At 32.7% G+C, this 17,599-nt stretch overlaps 2 protein-coding genes and 1 long non-coding RNA gene across 3 annotated transcripts in view; 1 reads left to right on the forward strand and 2 right to left on the reverse strand.

The window, feature by feature from the left end:
- Nucleotides 1-6,905, reverse strand: LOC111625998. The gene is made up of 3 exons (XR_002756820.1): nucleotides 6,726-6,905; nucleotides 6,568-6,644; nucleotides 1-478 (listed from the first exon to the last, which is right to left on the reverse strand). It is a non-coding gene; the product is annotated as an uncharacterized LOC111625998 (long non-coding RNA).
- On the forward strand, nucleotides 4,766-15,243 carry LOC111625995 (acidic leucine-rich nuclear phosphoprotein 32-related protein 2-like). Its single transcript, XM_023369265.1, has 2 exons — nucleotides 4,766-4,832; nucleotides 14,063-15,243. The coding sequence occupies exon 2, from the start codon at nucleotides 14,268-14,270 to the stop codon at nucleotides 14,541-14,543; it is 276 nt and encodes a 91-aa protein (XP_023225033.1). The 5' UTR covers nucleotides 4,766-4,832; nucleotides 14,063-14,267; the 3' UTR covers nucleotides 14,544-15,243.
- LOC111626020 (alkaline phosphatase, tissue-nonspecific isozyme-like) overlaps nucleotides 8,132-17,599 on the reverse strand; it is a 26,562-nt gene continuing 17,094 nt past the window's right edge. The window contains exon 9 of the mRNA XM_023369296.1: nucleotides 8,132-9,290. The gene's annotated coding sequence lies outside the window, so the exon portion shown is untranslated. The remainder of the gene's footprint in view (nucleotides 9,291-17,599) is intronic.

A 17,599-nucleotide genomic window follows, 5' to 3' on the forward strand; every position in this document is an offset into this window, starting at 1 on the left:
CACACACGTGGTTGTAAATCTTGCCGGGAAAGTTGCTGGATATTTTTTGTAATGTAGTTTTATAAAGTGTAATAATGTTTTCAATCTAGGCAATTATCTTTGCCTAGAAATCTATTCAGTGTGCTTAGCTTTATTATTATATATAGTGTTTTCAATCTGTACACATCCGTCTAAGTGCTTTGGGTGTATTTAATTTGTTCTACATTATTGCCAATAGTTAATGGCGTTTTATAGAATGTATCTTCTTTATCCGATGTTCAGTGTTCTAAATGCTGTTTTTTGGCGTCATTACTTAATTCTGTGGCATTCCTGTGTAATTTTATCTTAAATGTATCAACAATAATTTGCTTATATACAGTATATGCTACATAATTAGGTAAAAATTTGTTAGATAATGACTAATCTTGATGAGGAGTTGGATAAGGTATTTTTGCAAGAATCAACGTCACAATGTTGTATTTGTGTTCCAGATTGGGACCTGTAATTAAAACAATTAAAAACAGTATTAAACATTAAGAATAAAATAAAAAAAAGAATAATAAAATTAGTATGCAAGACTGAACGAAAAATATTACTAGCAAACAGGCAAAACTCTATCGCAAATAACAAATGTACTGTACGAAGGATTGCATGTGTGAATGTATTGTTACAGTATATAATAAAGTGTGTAGTTTTAGTAAATGAACATTAACGGCAATTGATGGATTTCTGGATATCGTCGTTTCATATGGCAAGAAGTTTCATTTATCAATTTACGTCATATGATATTTAGCCTGTTGGTTTTCCTTATGGTTCCTATTTAGAACTAAGAGTTTGTTTTATTTTCATATTTTATAGGTGATTTCATAACTTTGTACACTGTTGATTTTCACACATATATAGCTATATGAACGCAGTTTATCTCAAACGCATTATAGAATTGCTAATTTTCTTGAGAATTACTATTTTTGACAGGAACTTAGTGTGGAGTCTACCAGATGACTTTTTGTTCCATATTCTCCATTATAATTGATGTAATTTTCAACAGCACTATCAGTTTTCTAGAAATTTTTCTGATTAAAAGTTCCAATTTGTACAGTTCAATTATTTGACCTGATTCAAACTGAGAAAGTTACTTTCCTCTTCTCATGATTGTATTCCCGAACTATATTTCGTAGAATTCACCCTAAATCTATTTTTTTTTTTTTTTTCATTATATTGCTGTCCTCTATTTTATACAATCATGTGTGCTATTTTCGATATTAATTGCAATATAACTGCTAAAATAGAGACGACACACTCGTTTTTGGACAAGTATATCCCCTACAAGGTATTTTTAGATTGAATTAGTTAGCCTAATAAATAGGGTTGTAATAAACTGGAGGGCTTATTACAACCCTATTTATTAGGCTAACTAATTCAATCTAAAAATACCTTGTAGGGGATATACTTGTCCAGGTTAACTAATTCGATCTAAATTATTGTTGTGGGCTAGAAACGTTATTTAACCTTATAACGTTTCTAGCCCACATTTATTTTTTATTAATGCTTTTGGTAAAATTACTATTATACGATATTATAATAAACCAATAATCAATTCTCTTGTATTGTTTTGTAATGTTCTTTGCAAACAAATACGAAGAGCAAGAAATGACTGTTCATGTGACAAAATTACAAGAAATCGGATAACAGTTAAACGAATTGAGCCAAGGGGTAATTGATTACATGTTAATTATGAAACTTTATATTCGTCCAGTAGAGACATTAATTAAAATACTTTGTCTGTATGGGAATCAGATTCATGTGTGTGTTATGATTATCATTATGATTGTCATTATGAAAGAAATGAAGAGACTTCCTGAAATACCTAAAGTGTAATTTAAGGGAGCATTTGACACAAGATGTATAAGCTTTGGCCTAGCATTTAATGTATTCTTTCCTTTATTAGATTCACTAACACTTGTGCCTTCTGTCAAAAATTTCTGAAATTTTGTACTGAGGTTTCTGTATAAAGGGGTCCTCGATGCTTTTACATTTTGATGGTTAAAGGTCAACGAGGTGGGGAGATAGGGAGATGTTATCTGTCGACTCCCTAGTGGGGACAGATTTAATTAATATAGATTCTATTCGTCGAAGGGATGTAACGACGGGGAGAGCTATGAAAGAGGGCAATAAAGTTCATACAATATATAGGCTCTTCAATACTAAAAGACTATATCTCATTTCAGAATAATCTCACAAGACTACTGTAGTTATTTATTGTATTAAATGTTTGGTAAGGTTGCATTAACCGTAAATACTGAAAAATTGTATATATAAAAATTGTATGAGAGGTCTTTTTCAATAAAAACATTTATTCCTCTCATCTTTCATCATATATCGTATACTTTATCAGGACATAGAAGGAAACACGCAGCTTGAAAGTTGCATATTTCCCATCTCTGACTTAGTTTTAGATTTAAAAATTACGTTTTCCTTTTTGGATCTCTGTGACAGCCCGTCCTGGCGAGGCACGAACCTACGACCGAACTCCCAGCACTCAGGGAACCGCTTGTCCACTGGTGGACCTTGTTTTAATTCTTTAACACCTAAATAGGAGCCAACTTCCCATAGAAATGCATTCCAGGATGCACCTTCTTGGCAGAACGCCTGTGTATTGTATTGCCGTATCCCACCAAACTAAACCAACCACGTTATTTTAAGCACAGTTTAGAATTCATATTCACAACGTATCTGAAAGACACAAAGCATTTTTAACTGACTTTTAGGCCACGTTACCTGCTAATTTCATATACATTTGACATTATTTTAAAATTATTTTTGGTAGTAATTCAAATTCCTTGAAAAGAAGTTGGCTTAGTTATATAATCAATAGCGTATTGTATAAAAAACAACTGAATAAATATAGAAAACAAATGAAAGAGAATGTTTTTGATTGGTTAATCGTTGCATGTGAGTTGAATAAATAAGTAAAAATGTAACATTTTCTTGCCAAATTGATGTAAAGTAGTTTCAAAATGGAGAAACGGTTGCTAATCTTACTCATTTTCTTTCTCCTCTTGATAAAAGTTTTAAATGCTCGTCATAAAAAGTCACAGTTCAAACATAGAAGATGTAATTGCGGATTTAATAGTGGAAAGGGAGATAGTGGTTTCCATGATGATGGTAATATAGGAGGCGAAAAAGACTACTATAGTAGTGTTGAAGGTAGAGGCGATTATAGTGGTAATAGAGAAAATTTCTATGGTGGAATTGGAGGAGGAAGCGAAGATTATGATGGTAGTGAAGGTGAAGAAGATTATGACGGTAGTGGAGGAGGAGGATATTATGATAGTAATGGAAGTGGAGGAGGTAACTATGATGAAAGTGGAAAAGGAAGGGAAGATTATGATGGTAGTGAAGGTGAAGAAGATTATGACGGTAGTGGAGGAGGAGGATATTATGATAGTAATGGAAGTGGAGGAGGTAACTATGATGAAAGTGGAAAAGGAAGGGAAGATTATGATGGTAGTGAAGGAGGAGAAGAAGATTATAGTGGTGGTACTGGAGGAGATGGAGCAGACTGTGAACATAGTAATGAACATGGAGAATTCTATGGCGATGAAATTGGGGAAAGTGGAGATACTAAAAGTGGAAGTGATGAAGATTATTCAAACAGTAGTAACAACAGTCAAGACGGCGAGAATGGTAATATTGAAAGCGGAAACAGAAGTGGAGATGAAGAGGAAGAAAGTGCTGAAGATGATGACAATTGAAAGAAAAGAAGATTGGAAGAACAGTAAAAGTTGTCACAAAAATAAATAGACTATTTAAATTTGAATAATAACATAAGAAAAATCAATTTGCAGATATTATAATACTGTATAATAGAAGGGTTAAAAGTACGAAATAATCTAATAATCTTAATGTTTGTTGTTGTAATTTTTTGCCCAGCAACACCGGGCTCATCTGCTAGTGGATAGATTAAAAGTAGGCGCAAATTATAGTCAGGTGATAGTCTACATTAAAGTTTATAAAATGTGCTATTATTTTATATTTACTCAACATTTTTAAACAAAATCACCAAAATGCCCATTAGCAAGCGGTCAGAAAAAAAAGCTATTAAAAATATGCACACTCCTACATTGTTTGGTAGTTCGGTGTCTCTCTTATCTCTGCTTTTAAATCTAGGTGACAAAATGCCGATTGAATAAATCCAAAACAATCCAGCCAATTTATTCAAATTTGAAGATGTTTATAGTACTCATCATAGAAACTAAACATCTTAAATTTTTTCCAAATCGGTTTACCGCTCTTTGAGATATTAAGGGTCAAAGTTGGCACTTTAATAACATTACGCGTATGGCTTTGGTTTATGATAATTTACAAAAATAAATATCTACTTCAAAAACTATTGTATATTTCGTTTCTACTTAGGGTATGTATCATTCATAAAGTGATAAAGGTTTTGTTGGACATTCGAAGAGGGGAGGGAGCTACGGAAAGTTGGACAGACTGGGACGAGAAAGGGAGGGGAAGTAAAAATTCCAAGAAAAATGCGGATATAATTTATGGCCAGCCCGATAGTTTTCGAGCATATCCTAACTCTCTGAATTAATTATAGCAGCTGGTGTCTGTGAGGACGAGTAAAAGGCTAGAGACAAACTCGTGCAATGATCCGTCAAAATCATTCTCTTTAGAAATAGAGAGGCGCGGAAATCACGAAATTTGCCGCAAAATCTAAATTTTTAACATTAAATTGAGTCGGTACGCAAGAATAAAATTCTTTTGTTGTTGAGAAAGGATCTATTGTTGACTCGTGCGATATTTTATTGCGAGTGTTTCTCGAGTTTTGCTTCATTTGTTGCGATTATGTAAGTTCAGACTACGATCTTTCTAGATTTAAGTACATTTTAACTTTGATAAGCAAAATATCACAATTAGCAGCGGAGGTTTTCAATAAGAATTGATCGGTTTCCTTCAGAGGAATTGGATCTTTTCATTGTTAACTTTCCAATAGAATTGTTGAAGCAAAATGAAAATTAATAAATACCCTACTTTAAATCTCTTATTCCCCGCTATAGTTTATGTATTACATTCGTATATACATTAATATTCTGTATGAATCGTAATTAATTAGAAAAATTCGAGTTCATTCGTTGTGTCCATTCCTCCATTTTCACAGATGTTTTTTGTTACGGTTGTGAACATCGATTGAAATACAGTCTGTATTTCAACCGATGTGGGAAGTATGTTTACGAGAACATACTTTAATTTTAAGTATAACTAAAATTATAAAATGTATTCATACATTTCGATGTTTCAGGATTTGTTTTATTCAAAACGCTTCCCATCCGATCGAAAATTTTCTCCCGAAATATTTCGATTTTTACTTTAAAATGTCTAATAAGAATGGCATGAGATGCGGCAAGTGTTTCAGGGTGTTGTACTGTACATGCATGGGCCACCTTTTCTTACTCGAGCATACCTTTAGTAATCTCTGGTGTATGCGTCGTGTTCTGTTGGCCTGGTTCTTTCATTTGTCTAACAGATAAATAGTAGTTAGAAAGAGGTTACATGCCTTAAGGGCCTTAAGGGCCTCATTAGCCTATGGAAAATCGCAGCATCACATACAAAATGCAAGACAATTTTTTCAACCATTTTTTCACAACGTGTTTTTTCATCGTGTCGTAAAATACAGTAAGTAATTAAGTAATGAAAACTAAATTTACAATAATAAATTACTGTCGATTTGGTTTTATTCGTATACGACAACGCGACACATGGGAGATCTTCCAATGAGGAATGACACCCGGGAGGTTTTTTTATGGGAAACTAACCCTTATTTAAGAATTATAAACGTGAATAAAACCCGTAAACTCCAGGTGGCCACCTTGTGAAGAGATACGAACCCACGACAAACTACTATTGTTCGATGGTTTTATCAACTTGGACAGGCGAATCACTATCGTAGTACTGAAAAATCATTAATTAATGTTAATCAAGTTTATTTTGCTAATTCCTGCATAAAATTTAATTATAATTAAACAATAGTCTATTTTCTAAGATTAACAACGAGTTGCTCAACTTTCCCAGCAACATTTAAAATTTTAGTGGTGCCATCTGTTATCATACTTTATTAAAAAAAAACATTTTATATTTTTAACTATTATAAAATGGGAAAAGCTTAATTTCGAGGGTAGGGGCGGATTTTATAAAAAATTGTAAATGCTAATAACGAGTAATAATCGTCATTAATCCGATCCTACTGGAGATACGACACACGATCGCCCATTATCTCCTCACCCCGTCGACCATTAACCACTAAAATTTAATAGCATCAATCCAATCTAATATATAAACCTTCAGGATTAACTATTTTATGAAAAAGTAATGTCTCTTTAAACCCATAGAAAGTCTCTACAAATCGCATATGCCATATTATTTCAAACTGATTCATTCCACCAGCCCCTTACCAGCTTGTGTCGCATATTTTCCTTATCAATATTGATAATTATGAATAAATATGTATAAAGACCAAAAAATTCTCACTAGTGGTGAAGATATAAATTATATTTTACTCCATAAAATAATCTAATAATTACTTACATAATATGGACTTTCTGCTCCACTTCATACTTCATTCTACAAACTGAAGGATGGATATCTTGAAACTTATTTTGAATCTGAAAAATAACAATACTTAGTAAATTTGCTGTACAAAAGCTAAAATAAAAGAGAAGTTAAAGAGAAATTTCGTGTCAAACCATTCTACAAAAGTCCACAATTCTTCATATTGTTCTTCAAATTGATGAGTTCATAGAAGAGTCGTTCAAATTCTTCTTAAATAGTATACAATAGAAACGATGTTATTGTATAAATTTGCTAATAAAGAAACTTTACCTGTGTTAATAAACCTGTATTAATGTAAATGGTAATGCAATCATTTAAATTGTAAAAAATCCCTAGAACTCTCTGACTGTCCTTTAAGTTCTGACTGTCCTCTAGAAAGGACTGTCTCACTGACGTGTCCTTTGAATGCTTCTTTAAAGGATGATCATAATTAATGGGTAAGTATCCAGAGTTCTCTGTACAAAGAACTATTGGTCAAATCTCAACAAAGTATGGCTAACATAGTTTCGATTTCTGGAAAAATATCATTATCTAAAATTTAGCCGCTAGGCGAAGTTTGGCGCTGTTTCTACTAAGACTTTTCGTGCAGGATTTTAAAAATATTTCTGTATAAATATAACATGAGCTATTTCCAGTTAATATTTCTAAAAGCTCTTTATATTAAAATGTGAACAGCTATTTCTACTAATCAATTGGTCCTGGAAGAGTAAATTTCGTAATGATTACCTTATATAAATCGATAAATTAGTGTCAGTTAGCATATTTAGATTTGAATTCATTGTCAAAAAATGTGGGAAATTATATTAATTTTCGTCACTTCTAATGTGTTGGAAGTTATTTCTGAAGGCGAAAATTTAGAAGGTGACAATGAAACTATTATAGAATATTTTAACGAGATAAATGATAATAATACTATTGCAATATCAGTTAATCGTCTCGAAAACATTCCTGGAGTCTCAATAAGTAAACCCAATTCAACTTCTATTAACAACAATACAATTGGCACGTCTACAAATCAGCCTGATCCGAATTGTGTCATTAGTGACAATGCAACTGAACCTTCAAAAAGTCAGCCTGCTTCAACTTTTTCAATGGACGATTATGACACAACAACTACTAATGAAACTACTTTTGTTACTGAAACAACCGAGATGGCTACTGCTACTGAAATAACAACACAGGAAGCTACTCAATGTGACAATTGCGAATCTGATGATCGCATTTATTACTATGATGGAAACTACGATGTATACAATAAAGATGAACATGATGATAGCTATTATGAAGATTATGATGGCTACGAATATGAATATGAGAAGTGAATTCGATGGTTAAAATCCACATTACCAGTTATAAATCGTATTTATCATAATAATAATGTTAATTATCATTAAAATGGTCATTAATTGTGATAATAAGTACAGTTAAATTGTGTCATTGCTGTAGTAAATGTCAATAAATCCAATTGATTTCAACTGAAAACACTTCTGTTATTTCATTAGAAAAGGTACAATAGTAGCAGAGCTCATAATAATTTTAATGTAATTGTTTTCTTATAAATTATTGTATTATTATTCGAATTATAAATAACAATCACTTTATAAATATGTTCTGTGTGTAGAGAATAATCATTTGCCAGCAGCGTCAACTGCATCGTTCGCAATCCTTGGCTGATCAGTAGACTAGGTTACAGGCTCTAATTTATGGGTGCCACAGCCAGAATCACATATTCAATCAATTATTTTAATTAGGCATATTATGTATACATTCAGAGTATTTCGTTTTATAAAATTTGTATGAAATATATAATTCTACTTAATAAGAAATGTAATAAATTAGAAAGCATTACTTACTTTTTAAGTTAAAATTGGAAAGAGTTTAAACTAGAATGCAATGGGTATATTTTATTATACACGTGTTACAGAATTTTTTTACTGTGAACGGAATTTAAGCGAAAATTTTCCTTTACCTTCGTATTTGATTGTACTTATTTGTACAGAACGTTCGAATAAATACAGGATATTTTATTCTCCTACGCAAAGTTAAATTAGTTTAAGGTCTTCCTCATATTGTTTTCATTTGTACGACACGCAGTAAATTATCAAATTGCTCTATCTGTTAATTAATCAACCTTTTTAATAAGTATAAAGACCATTGAAAAATTACACTGTCCTATAATAACACGCTCCATCATTCGTTAGGTCTACTTATTATTGTACCCACCACTGATTGCTGATAGTTGGTCGTGGGTTCGTTCCTGGTCAACGTGGAGGTCTTCCGGTTTTTTCACGTTTGTAACACCTAAATAGGGACCAGATTTCCATATAAAATGCCTCCCAACTCGACAGATCGTCCACGTCCACGTGCCTTATACAAATAATCCAATCTAATCTACCTATTGTTTAGTCTATTTCATACAGTGACTAGGACTGGATTTAGATTCGATGTAGCCTAAGATGTAATATGTAACAAGCCCTTCTCCGGTACCAAATAATGAAACGTGTAAACTTATGAGGCACTCGTAACACGAGGCCCTAGTTAATAGTGTCAATGTTTAGTTATTCTGTATATATACGCGTTTAAAAAATAATGTATTTAAGCCGAATAAGCGTATTTAAGCGAATAATGTATTGTTTTGTATTGTGTATTTGCGATCTCAAGTCGAAGATTTCCCTCGATTCTTTTCTGTGACAGAAAAGCTGAAAAAATAAGTAAACAATTAAATCTATTATATCCATTTATTGTTTGCTCCTTTTCTTAATTATTTAAATATCTACAGGGTGGCCCAAAAGTTATATATATATATTTTACATTAGTTTAAAACAATTTCGGGTTATTTTTCATTTCCAATGTAGCGCGAATCTTAATCTCCCCCATATTTCGGTTAACTGACTTTTGGCCCATCCTGTATATTAAACAACTTATCATATATACTGCATTTAAACAATGGAAAATATAGCTTTAGTAGAAAGTTGTGTGATAAAAATGTGCGTGTTAAACGCCATTAGAACGTACTGAATTCGAGGAAACGTTAATTTCATAATGCATTGTAACAATTACTGTGACGTATCTATCCGGTAACTGTTAATTGATATCACGCGCAACGAAAATTAACTCGTTTATTTTAATTTAATTAATTATTTTCATAAAAATGCCTGCAATAATGTCTTATTTTGATTGAATTATCACGCAGTTTACCTTATAAATGTACATGTGTACACAAACTACAAATTCATAAACACGTAATTAGGTCATTATACAAATGACTGTATCGACTGAAATTCTGGGAATATTTCCAATAATGAACAGAGCCATTCACTGAACTAGCGGACATTGAAACTATGCTGCCATTTTACCACTTTAGGACTTGCTGCTTTCTGTTCTTGACCCCTTCTCTTGTTTTTTTATTTCTCTGAGGCCCCATTATGAACCACCAATATGAATCCTCCTTCTTTACTTTATTAGCCCATGGATGAAGCCATTATTGTGATACTTGATAGCGGGTTCACGTATGACTGGACAAGTGAAGTTTCCCTACTTTTCTTCACGTGTGCAACAAATGAATAGTGGCTACTTTCCTATAGAAAATCCTCTTGAATTTAAGAGGTTAGTCTGTATGTCTATCTTTCTATTGGGAAAAAAATACAAGCATGTCTTTGAATTATAAGGAAGAGTATGGTTTATTGTATGAGCAGCTAAACGAACAGACAACCAAACGCATTCATCTAAAAAGGAAATCAGAACTGAGACGACTTAAACTTCGATTTAAAGTATGCAAATTAGTTTTAAAATAATAGCAAAAATTCAATTATTTGTACAAAAATTTGTCGTACAAACGAACATAATTTAAAGTTAACTCGAAGGAATTAATGAATGTACAGCTGAGAAAATAAAGGAAGGAAACTATTTCCTTGTACAATTGTTTTAATCTCTTAATGGATGGTATGAAAAATGACATCTTTCTATTGTCCCATTGGTTACTTAATGATTTAGGGATGATATAAAACTAGGGATTGTGACAGACACCAAAAACACGATCTCTCTTTCCTTTTTCATAAGTAAAATGGGGAGAGTTTTGATAATATTTTGCATTACATTGCATATTTTTTCAACGAATTCAAATCCTATACATACTACAGAAGGGCCTACAGGTGAATCTACAGAAACAACTTATATCACCACTGTTTACGAGGAAACCAATGAATACATTACTACTACAGAACCTGTATATAGGGAAGAAAATACTGATACAATTTATAGAACTTCCACCCCATATTATGACGAAAATATGAATGAAGTAACTACAGTTAACCCTTATTATGATACTAATTACGATGATGTAACAACTGATGCTGCTCCTCCTCTTACCGGAAATGAAGAGAACACTACTCCACGTAATACGGTAACAGAAAACAGTTACACAGAAGGAGTGATAGAGGAAACCACTGTTACACCCACTGATGAAATAAGAGATGCCGAAACAACTACAGAAGTGGACATGTATCAAACACCTGGCTATGAAGACACCACTGCAGAAGAAACAACAGGGGAAACCACTAGTACACTCTCGCCTGAGGGAAATGACGAAAGCTCTGGTGACGGAGATAAAGATGACGATGAAAACTCTAGTGAGAGTGATGAGGATAAATCTAAGAATCGAGGATGCAAAGGAAGGAGAAAGGGTAAAAAACAGAGAAAAGGTAAAGGTCATGGTTCATATAAAGAAAATAAACGTAGACATGGAAGAAAATAAAGTAAAGAAGATTGTCATAAATAAAGAAACTGAAAATTTCATTCAAGTGGAAATTGATGAATTAAATATAAAATAAAAGTAATAAATAATTAGCATAACACTAGTGTTTACAATTATTACAACGGATATAACGTGAGACACTGTATAAACCTCACTTTACAATTGTTCGCTTTACAACCCCTCATTTCTTACTGTGTTTCATACCTGAATCAATTTAAGTATAGCACTGTCAAACCTCTGAACAACGGTGAGAAATAGGGCCGGATTAATCCACTTTGGGGCCTTAGACATTTTCTTCTTACCAGGTCCCCTCCCCTCTCTCACAAGAAATAGAGCACACAAAAAATATAAAACAATAAATAAAACAAAACTAAATAATGTGAAAAACTAAAACAAATCTTCAATTTTTATTAATTAATAAAACATATTTAATACAAAACAATAAATTTTAGTTTTTCTAGAAAAGTTTGAACAGTTTGTTTATAAATTTAAAAAATTGAAATTTATTTTAATAGATGTCTAGCAAAAGTTGTTATACAATAACAATATTACCTTAAAATATTAATTGTCAACAAGACTATGTCTTGTTTATAAAATCGTATTACCTGCTGTGTTACCAGCTTAGAGATATGAAGGAGTACATGTCAGGAGTTGCAATTTGGCACAGAGTATTAGGTGCCCAAATCATGCGCGCATAAAAATAACCAGACTTGTAGGTACTCAGGGGACCAAGAATCGAGTCAAAGTAAAATACAAATGGCGACTCTCTCTACAAACAGGCAAACCGAAGTCAGGTGGTGAGAGTTCCACCCACAGTCGTTCTAGGAAGTGAACTCTGACCCTAGGACTTAATACATAGTATTTTCTTTGTTAAATAAAATCTGTAATGTAATTTTGTAAATTTGGGAGTGCTTCAAATATGACATTAAAACAGGGTTTATGTCATTACAAATAGGTTTTTTAACATTAGCGAGGTTTAGGCCGTTATTCTGTACGCATTTTTTAAGAAAAGTTTCTTAAAACGGTGGCTGTTATTGGAGGCTCGACTTGGTTATCACGCAATTTACCTTATAAATGTACACGTGTACACTGTATACAAACTACAAATTCATAAACACGTAATTAGGTCCATATACAAATGATTTTGTATCGAATGATATTCTGGGAATATTTCCAACAATGAATAGAGCCATTCGCTGAATTAGGGACATTGAAACAGGCGGGATGCGATGTCGCGGGAGAACACTGTACGAAAATGGCCCCTATTTAGCTGTACGATAAGAAAACCCAGAAAATTTCATGTGACCGGTCTGATAGTTAGAGAAAGACTTGCTATACGAAAATGACCCCTATTTTGGTGCTACATACGACAACAAAATCCAGGAAACTTTACTTGACCAGTCTGATGTATAAGGGAAAACTTTATACACAAAACTTACCACTATTTATGTGTTAAAAATAATAAACACTGCCAATCTGTACTTACTTTCATCAATTTTATAACAAATAAAATTGTGATAACGGAACATTTATTGTTAAATATGTATTTGATGTGGGTAGGCTTTCAGTTACAAGGTTACGCTATCATGTGATGCATATGACAATAGTAACACGCGAGAACGAATCTAAGTTGTCACGAAGAGTAAAGAGAATGAGCACGAATGGTTTGTACTCTAAATAATGCAGGTATTTTCCATATAAAACTGGAAGAAATTAAATGATAATAAAATATACTTTAATTTTGTTACGAAAGTTTGCGGTAACAATAAATAATGCGTCTACAAATTACTTTTGCTTGTATAAAGACTGGACGTTTATAGTAATAAAAGTTATAAGTTTTATATAACGGAATTACTGTATCATTACTGTAGTTACTCTACTGTAAAAGTCGTGTTGTTACTATAAGAGCTGCTGTTATTACAATATTTAATACGAAATAAGTAGAATAAAAAATAAATCATTTTTTCAAACATATCCCGGATTTTCCTACGCATTTTAATACACAATTCTCCTGAATAAATACAGGAAATTTAATGTTTCTTCCTACAAAACTGAAATAACAAACTCACTTTTACATTCGAATATTAATTTAATTTATTTTAAAATATTGTTATGTCACTGACAGCTATGCTATAACGTCACTAATTATTACATTTTTTCGTCACTCGATTACTCTGTAACGTCCTTAATTATTATATTGTTATGTTATTCATCATTACACTACTGCCCACCAGTAATTGGTGATGGGTTCGTAACTGACCAAGGGCTGATTACGTGCATTGTCTGAGATTATTTCACCAATTTATCCCTTAAATAGATGTCGCTTTTCATACAAAATCCTCTAGGAGGCAGATCTCTTGAGTGTTACGATACCTTACCCAATAGATTTAATCCATCACGCTGCTGTTACATTCATTTTAATATTGTTGCTTCACTACGAACAATATCCTTATGTTACCAATTATTGTATAAATACGCCCAACAACTATAATCATCCATATCCGTGCTGTTACGATCGTAATTCAATTACGACATTAATTAATAAATTGTTAGGTTACACTTCGTTTTGCTGCTGTTTATCACATTATTACAACTTTCTTACATTATTGCGTCACTGATTTTTGTATAGTTGCGTCATTACTACATTGTTACGATATTACTTTATTATATTTTAATTTTTTTAAGTTGGAGTGTTTTTTTTTCTATTTCATGCAACAGAAATTAAACAAGGAAAAAGTAATAGCAGCTGAATAAAGAAGGAAAAAGATTGAGGAAAAGTAACAGCACTTGGCATCTCATTGGTTTTAAACAAGTAAATCAACGAATTTTATTGGTTAATCATCCTAAGAAGAATCGAATAAATACCTTCGATACTGCAGTTTTATTGCCAAGTCTGGTGAGAAACAATCTTCGAGCTGTAAAAATGAAGCTACAGTTGTTATTTTTCTTGCTTTTTGCCTTTGTAGTTGCCGAAGTTATAAATGCACAGGCCGAAGACATAGGTAACGATGATAATAATGAAGAAGACCAAGAAGAAGAAGTCGATAATAGTGAAAATGAAAGTGCAGAAGATAATGAAGACAGTGGAAGTGAAGATGATGAAAGTGAAGATGATGAAAGTGAAGATGATGAAAGTGAAGATGATGAAAGTGGCGAAATAAGTAAAGATAACGAGGAAGAAAAACGCAAACGGAAATAAGAATGAATTTTGAAAAATGAAACTGTATTGAAAAAAAGAGAAAAAAATCAATTAAAAAATCGTATTAAAATTAATCAAAAGTTTAAATTTTGACTGCTGTAAAAATTTCTGAATAAAAACAATATAGAGCCTAACACCTGCATTCGTGAATATCTTACAAACTTTGTATGGAGTGTTAGTGTAGTGTAATAACGCTAAGTGGGATATACAGTCTTGTCCGTTCTATCACATTGTAGTAAGTCTGTAGTAATAAGATTGAAGGACAGGAATAACGTGTTCGAATACGGATACGGATTCCTTATAATTATGGGAACATTTCTTGTCGCGTCTATTTAACACAATGTTATAATCAAAATAATACAATACAATCGTGATTCATTCCTATCGGGCATTAAATTAACGTTCTTTTCCCGTCAAACAGTTTTGGAAATACTCTATGTAAGTCTGAATTTTTTCTAGCCTGTTCTCTTGCTCTGATTTGTCAGGCTCATACTCACGTTCACGCTGTCAGATCCTCGTTCAAACGCGTTACACGCAGAATACATTTATCATTCACTCGTGAATCGAAAGGTAATTAATCATTTACAACTTTCCCTTCATGCGAAAAGTAAATTTAGAGGTTTATTTGTACAGAGAATATGCCTTCCTGTATGGGCATCTACGGACCTATCGTTGATATCCACCATATGACATACTTTCTTACTATATGCTGCTGAGCACTGGCTGGTCGCTGGTTCGCGCTTCGCCAACAGAGTGGCAGGTTTTCTTCATGGGTCCAACACATAAATAAGTGCTAGTTTCTTGTAGAAAATCCTCTCAGAAGGTATTTTCCATTTGACAGATCGCCAGCATGCCGCACTGTCAAATCCCATCAAACTATCCCAAATCATTATTAATGTTAATATTACGTAATACCGTGTTAATTTGCGTTATCTTAGATCTTTCAAACAATCTTAACACAATATATTCACGAATGTTCAAAGTGATGAAGAAGCCTGCGTTATAAAACATGGTAATATCGCTAAATAAGAAAAGATCGTCTGAAAAAATTAGGATGAAGTAAAGGGTTCCTGGTTAATCTATTTCTGTACCCGAGAGCAAAAAGTTCAGCATTTAAAAATAAAATTCTGTGAAAGTGAACAATACTAGTAACTCTACTATGATCTTAAGATCATAGAGTTAGTAGAAGAGTGATGAAATTGAGGGTTGAAGAAGGATTTGAAAGAGTGCAGGGTAAATGTAGATCTCCAAAGCAGAAAAGAATTAAGAAGAAGGATCCGAAGAAGAGCAAACCTCAATTAGCTAAGAAAAGGCCAAGGGAAAGAGATACTATAAAGATATACAGGTGCGGTGGCGTAACTAAGATTCTGTTCAGATGATCTGGGAGAGTGATCTAAAAAGTACAGTATGATCAGAATGTAGAAAAGTTAAGCGTCCCTTAAATACCACCAAATAAATGTTCTAGAATGTTCCCTATACATCTAGAAGCAAATTTCGAGAACATATCTCAATATTCGCACTATGATTCGTATCCGATCTTCCGGTCTTCTACAAACATTCAATCTATCCGGTCTTCTTTAAACATGTCCAAATCATTAAAGTTTCCCTTCTCTCAATCTAATTTTAAAATTAGTGACACATAAGCATCATCGCTTGACAAAGGCACTCTTCTTTGTTACCCCGCTCATCATTTCAACATCCTCATTTTGTCCGCATTCGATTTCTGTTCTTGCTCTTTTTTCAAGGCCAAGCACTCTACTTCATACATCATTGCAGGCCCAGTTTTACAGTAAAACTTGCCCTTTGATCTTAGTGGTAATCTTTGGTCACACAACAGTCCACTTTATCACTTATCCACTCCATTCCCATCCTACTAATAACATCATTCTGCAGTACAAATCCCAGATACTTGAACCTTTCCCAATTCTAATTCCTTCGTCTTCCTTCGAGGTGCATTCAACCAAAGTTACACTTCACGTATATCTTTATATGATACAACATGTATTATAAATGGGCGAATAAAATTTCGTATTTTTCTTCATATTTAAACTAAAAAATTATTTTTTAGGTAAAGCACTAAAAATATTTTCCTATCGATTTAATTTCTAACTGGAATTCATAAGTTTGGATTGTTTGCTATTTACTCAGGTGATTCAAGATAAAACTGAAAGAACAAAATAAAGAACGTTTCATATGTTAAAATATTATTTGGCTTACATTATTTAATAAATGTCGTATGAACCAACATAAGAATTTAGTTTATTTCCTCGTTTTTTAGGGAAATAATATTAAGTGCTGTGTTTCTTTACAACATATGGTCTTACCGAAAGTTGAACTTTATAACCTAAAACTTAGGGCGACAGTTTTGGCAAGGCGGTTATCGAATCCAAAGAAGCAACTCTCTAGGAATTTTTCATAGACGTTCTGTGATGAAATAAGACAACGCAACACTTGGACGACATACTAAGTGGAGGATTTTTCCCGAAAATTCTTTTATGGAAAACTGTTCCCTATTTATGCGTTAGACACTTGAAAAAACCCGGAAAACTCGGACAGTATTCGGAAAATATCCCCTGAAAGGATTTTCTCCCTTATTTATGTGTTGGACACACGAAGAAAACCTGCCAATCTGTTAGTGAGGCCAACCAGCGCTCAGCAGTATAAAATAAGAAAATAGAGCGGTTGAGACCGTCGTATTCAGCCGAAAACGTGAATGGCGGACGATCGAGCGCCTCCATCTGGCAATTCTAGACGGTCGATAATGGTGTTCGCTACGTCTAGCATTGCCTGTAGAAGATCGGTTTAAGCTTCATTTTTTTGTGTTTGGAGTTAAAATTATGATCAATTTTATTAAAATAATGATTATTTAAGCATTTACGAATAATATTGTAAAGAAACAGACGATTTTAATCCAGAAATTATTTAATTATTCAATTTTTTAGCAAGCGATGCGAAGTATCTATAGAATTTACGTATATTTGCCTTCATAATAGCTTATCTTAACAAGTAACAATATAAAAATTAATGTAACAGCGGCCTAATGGGTTAAATCTATT

The sequence above is a fragment of the Centruroides sculpturatus genome, unplaced genomic scaffold (genome assembly GCF_000671375.1).
Source record: "Centruroides sculpturatus isolate CEXI.00-Female unplaced genomic scaffold, Cexi_2.0 scaffold316, whole genome shotgun sequence".
Classification (NCBI taxonomy): Eukaryota; Metazoa; Arthropoda; class Arachnida; order Scorpiones; family Buthidae; genus Centruroides; species Centruroides sculpturatus.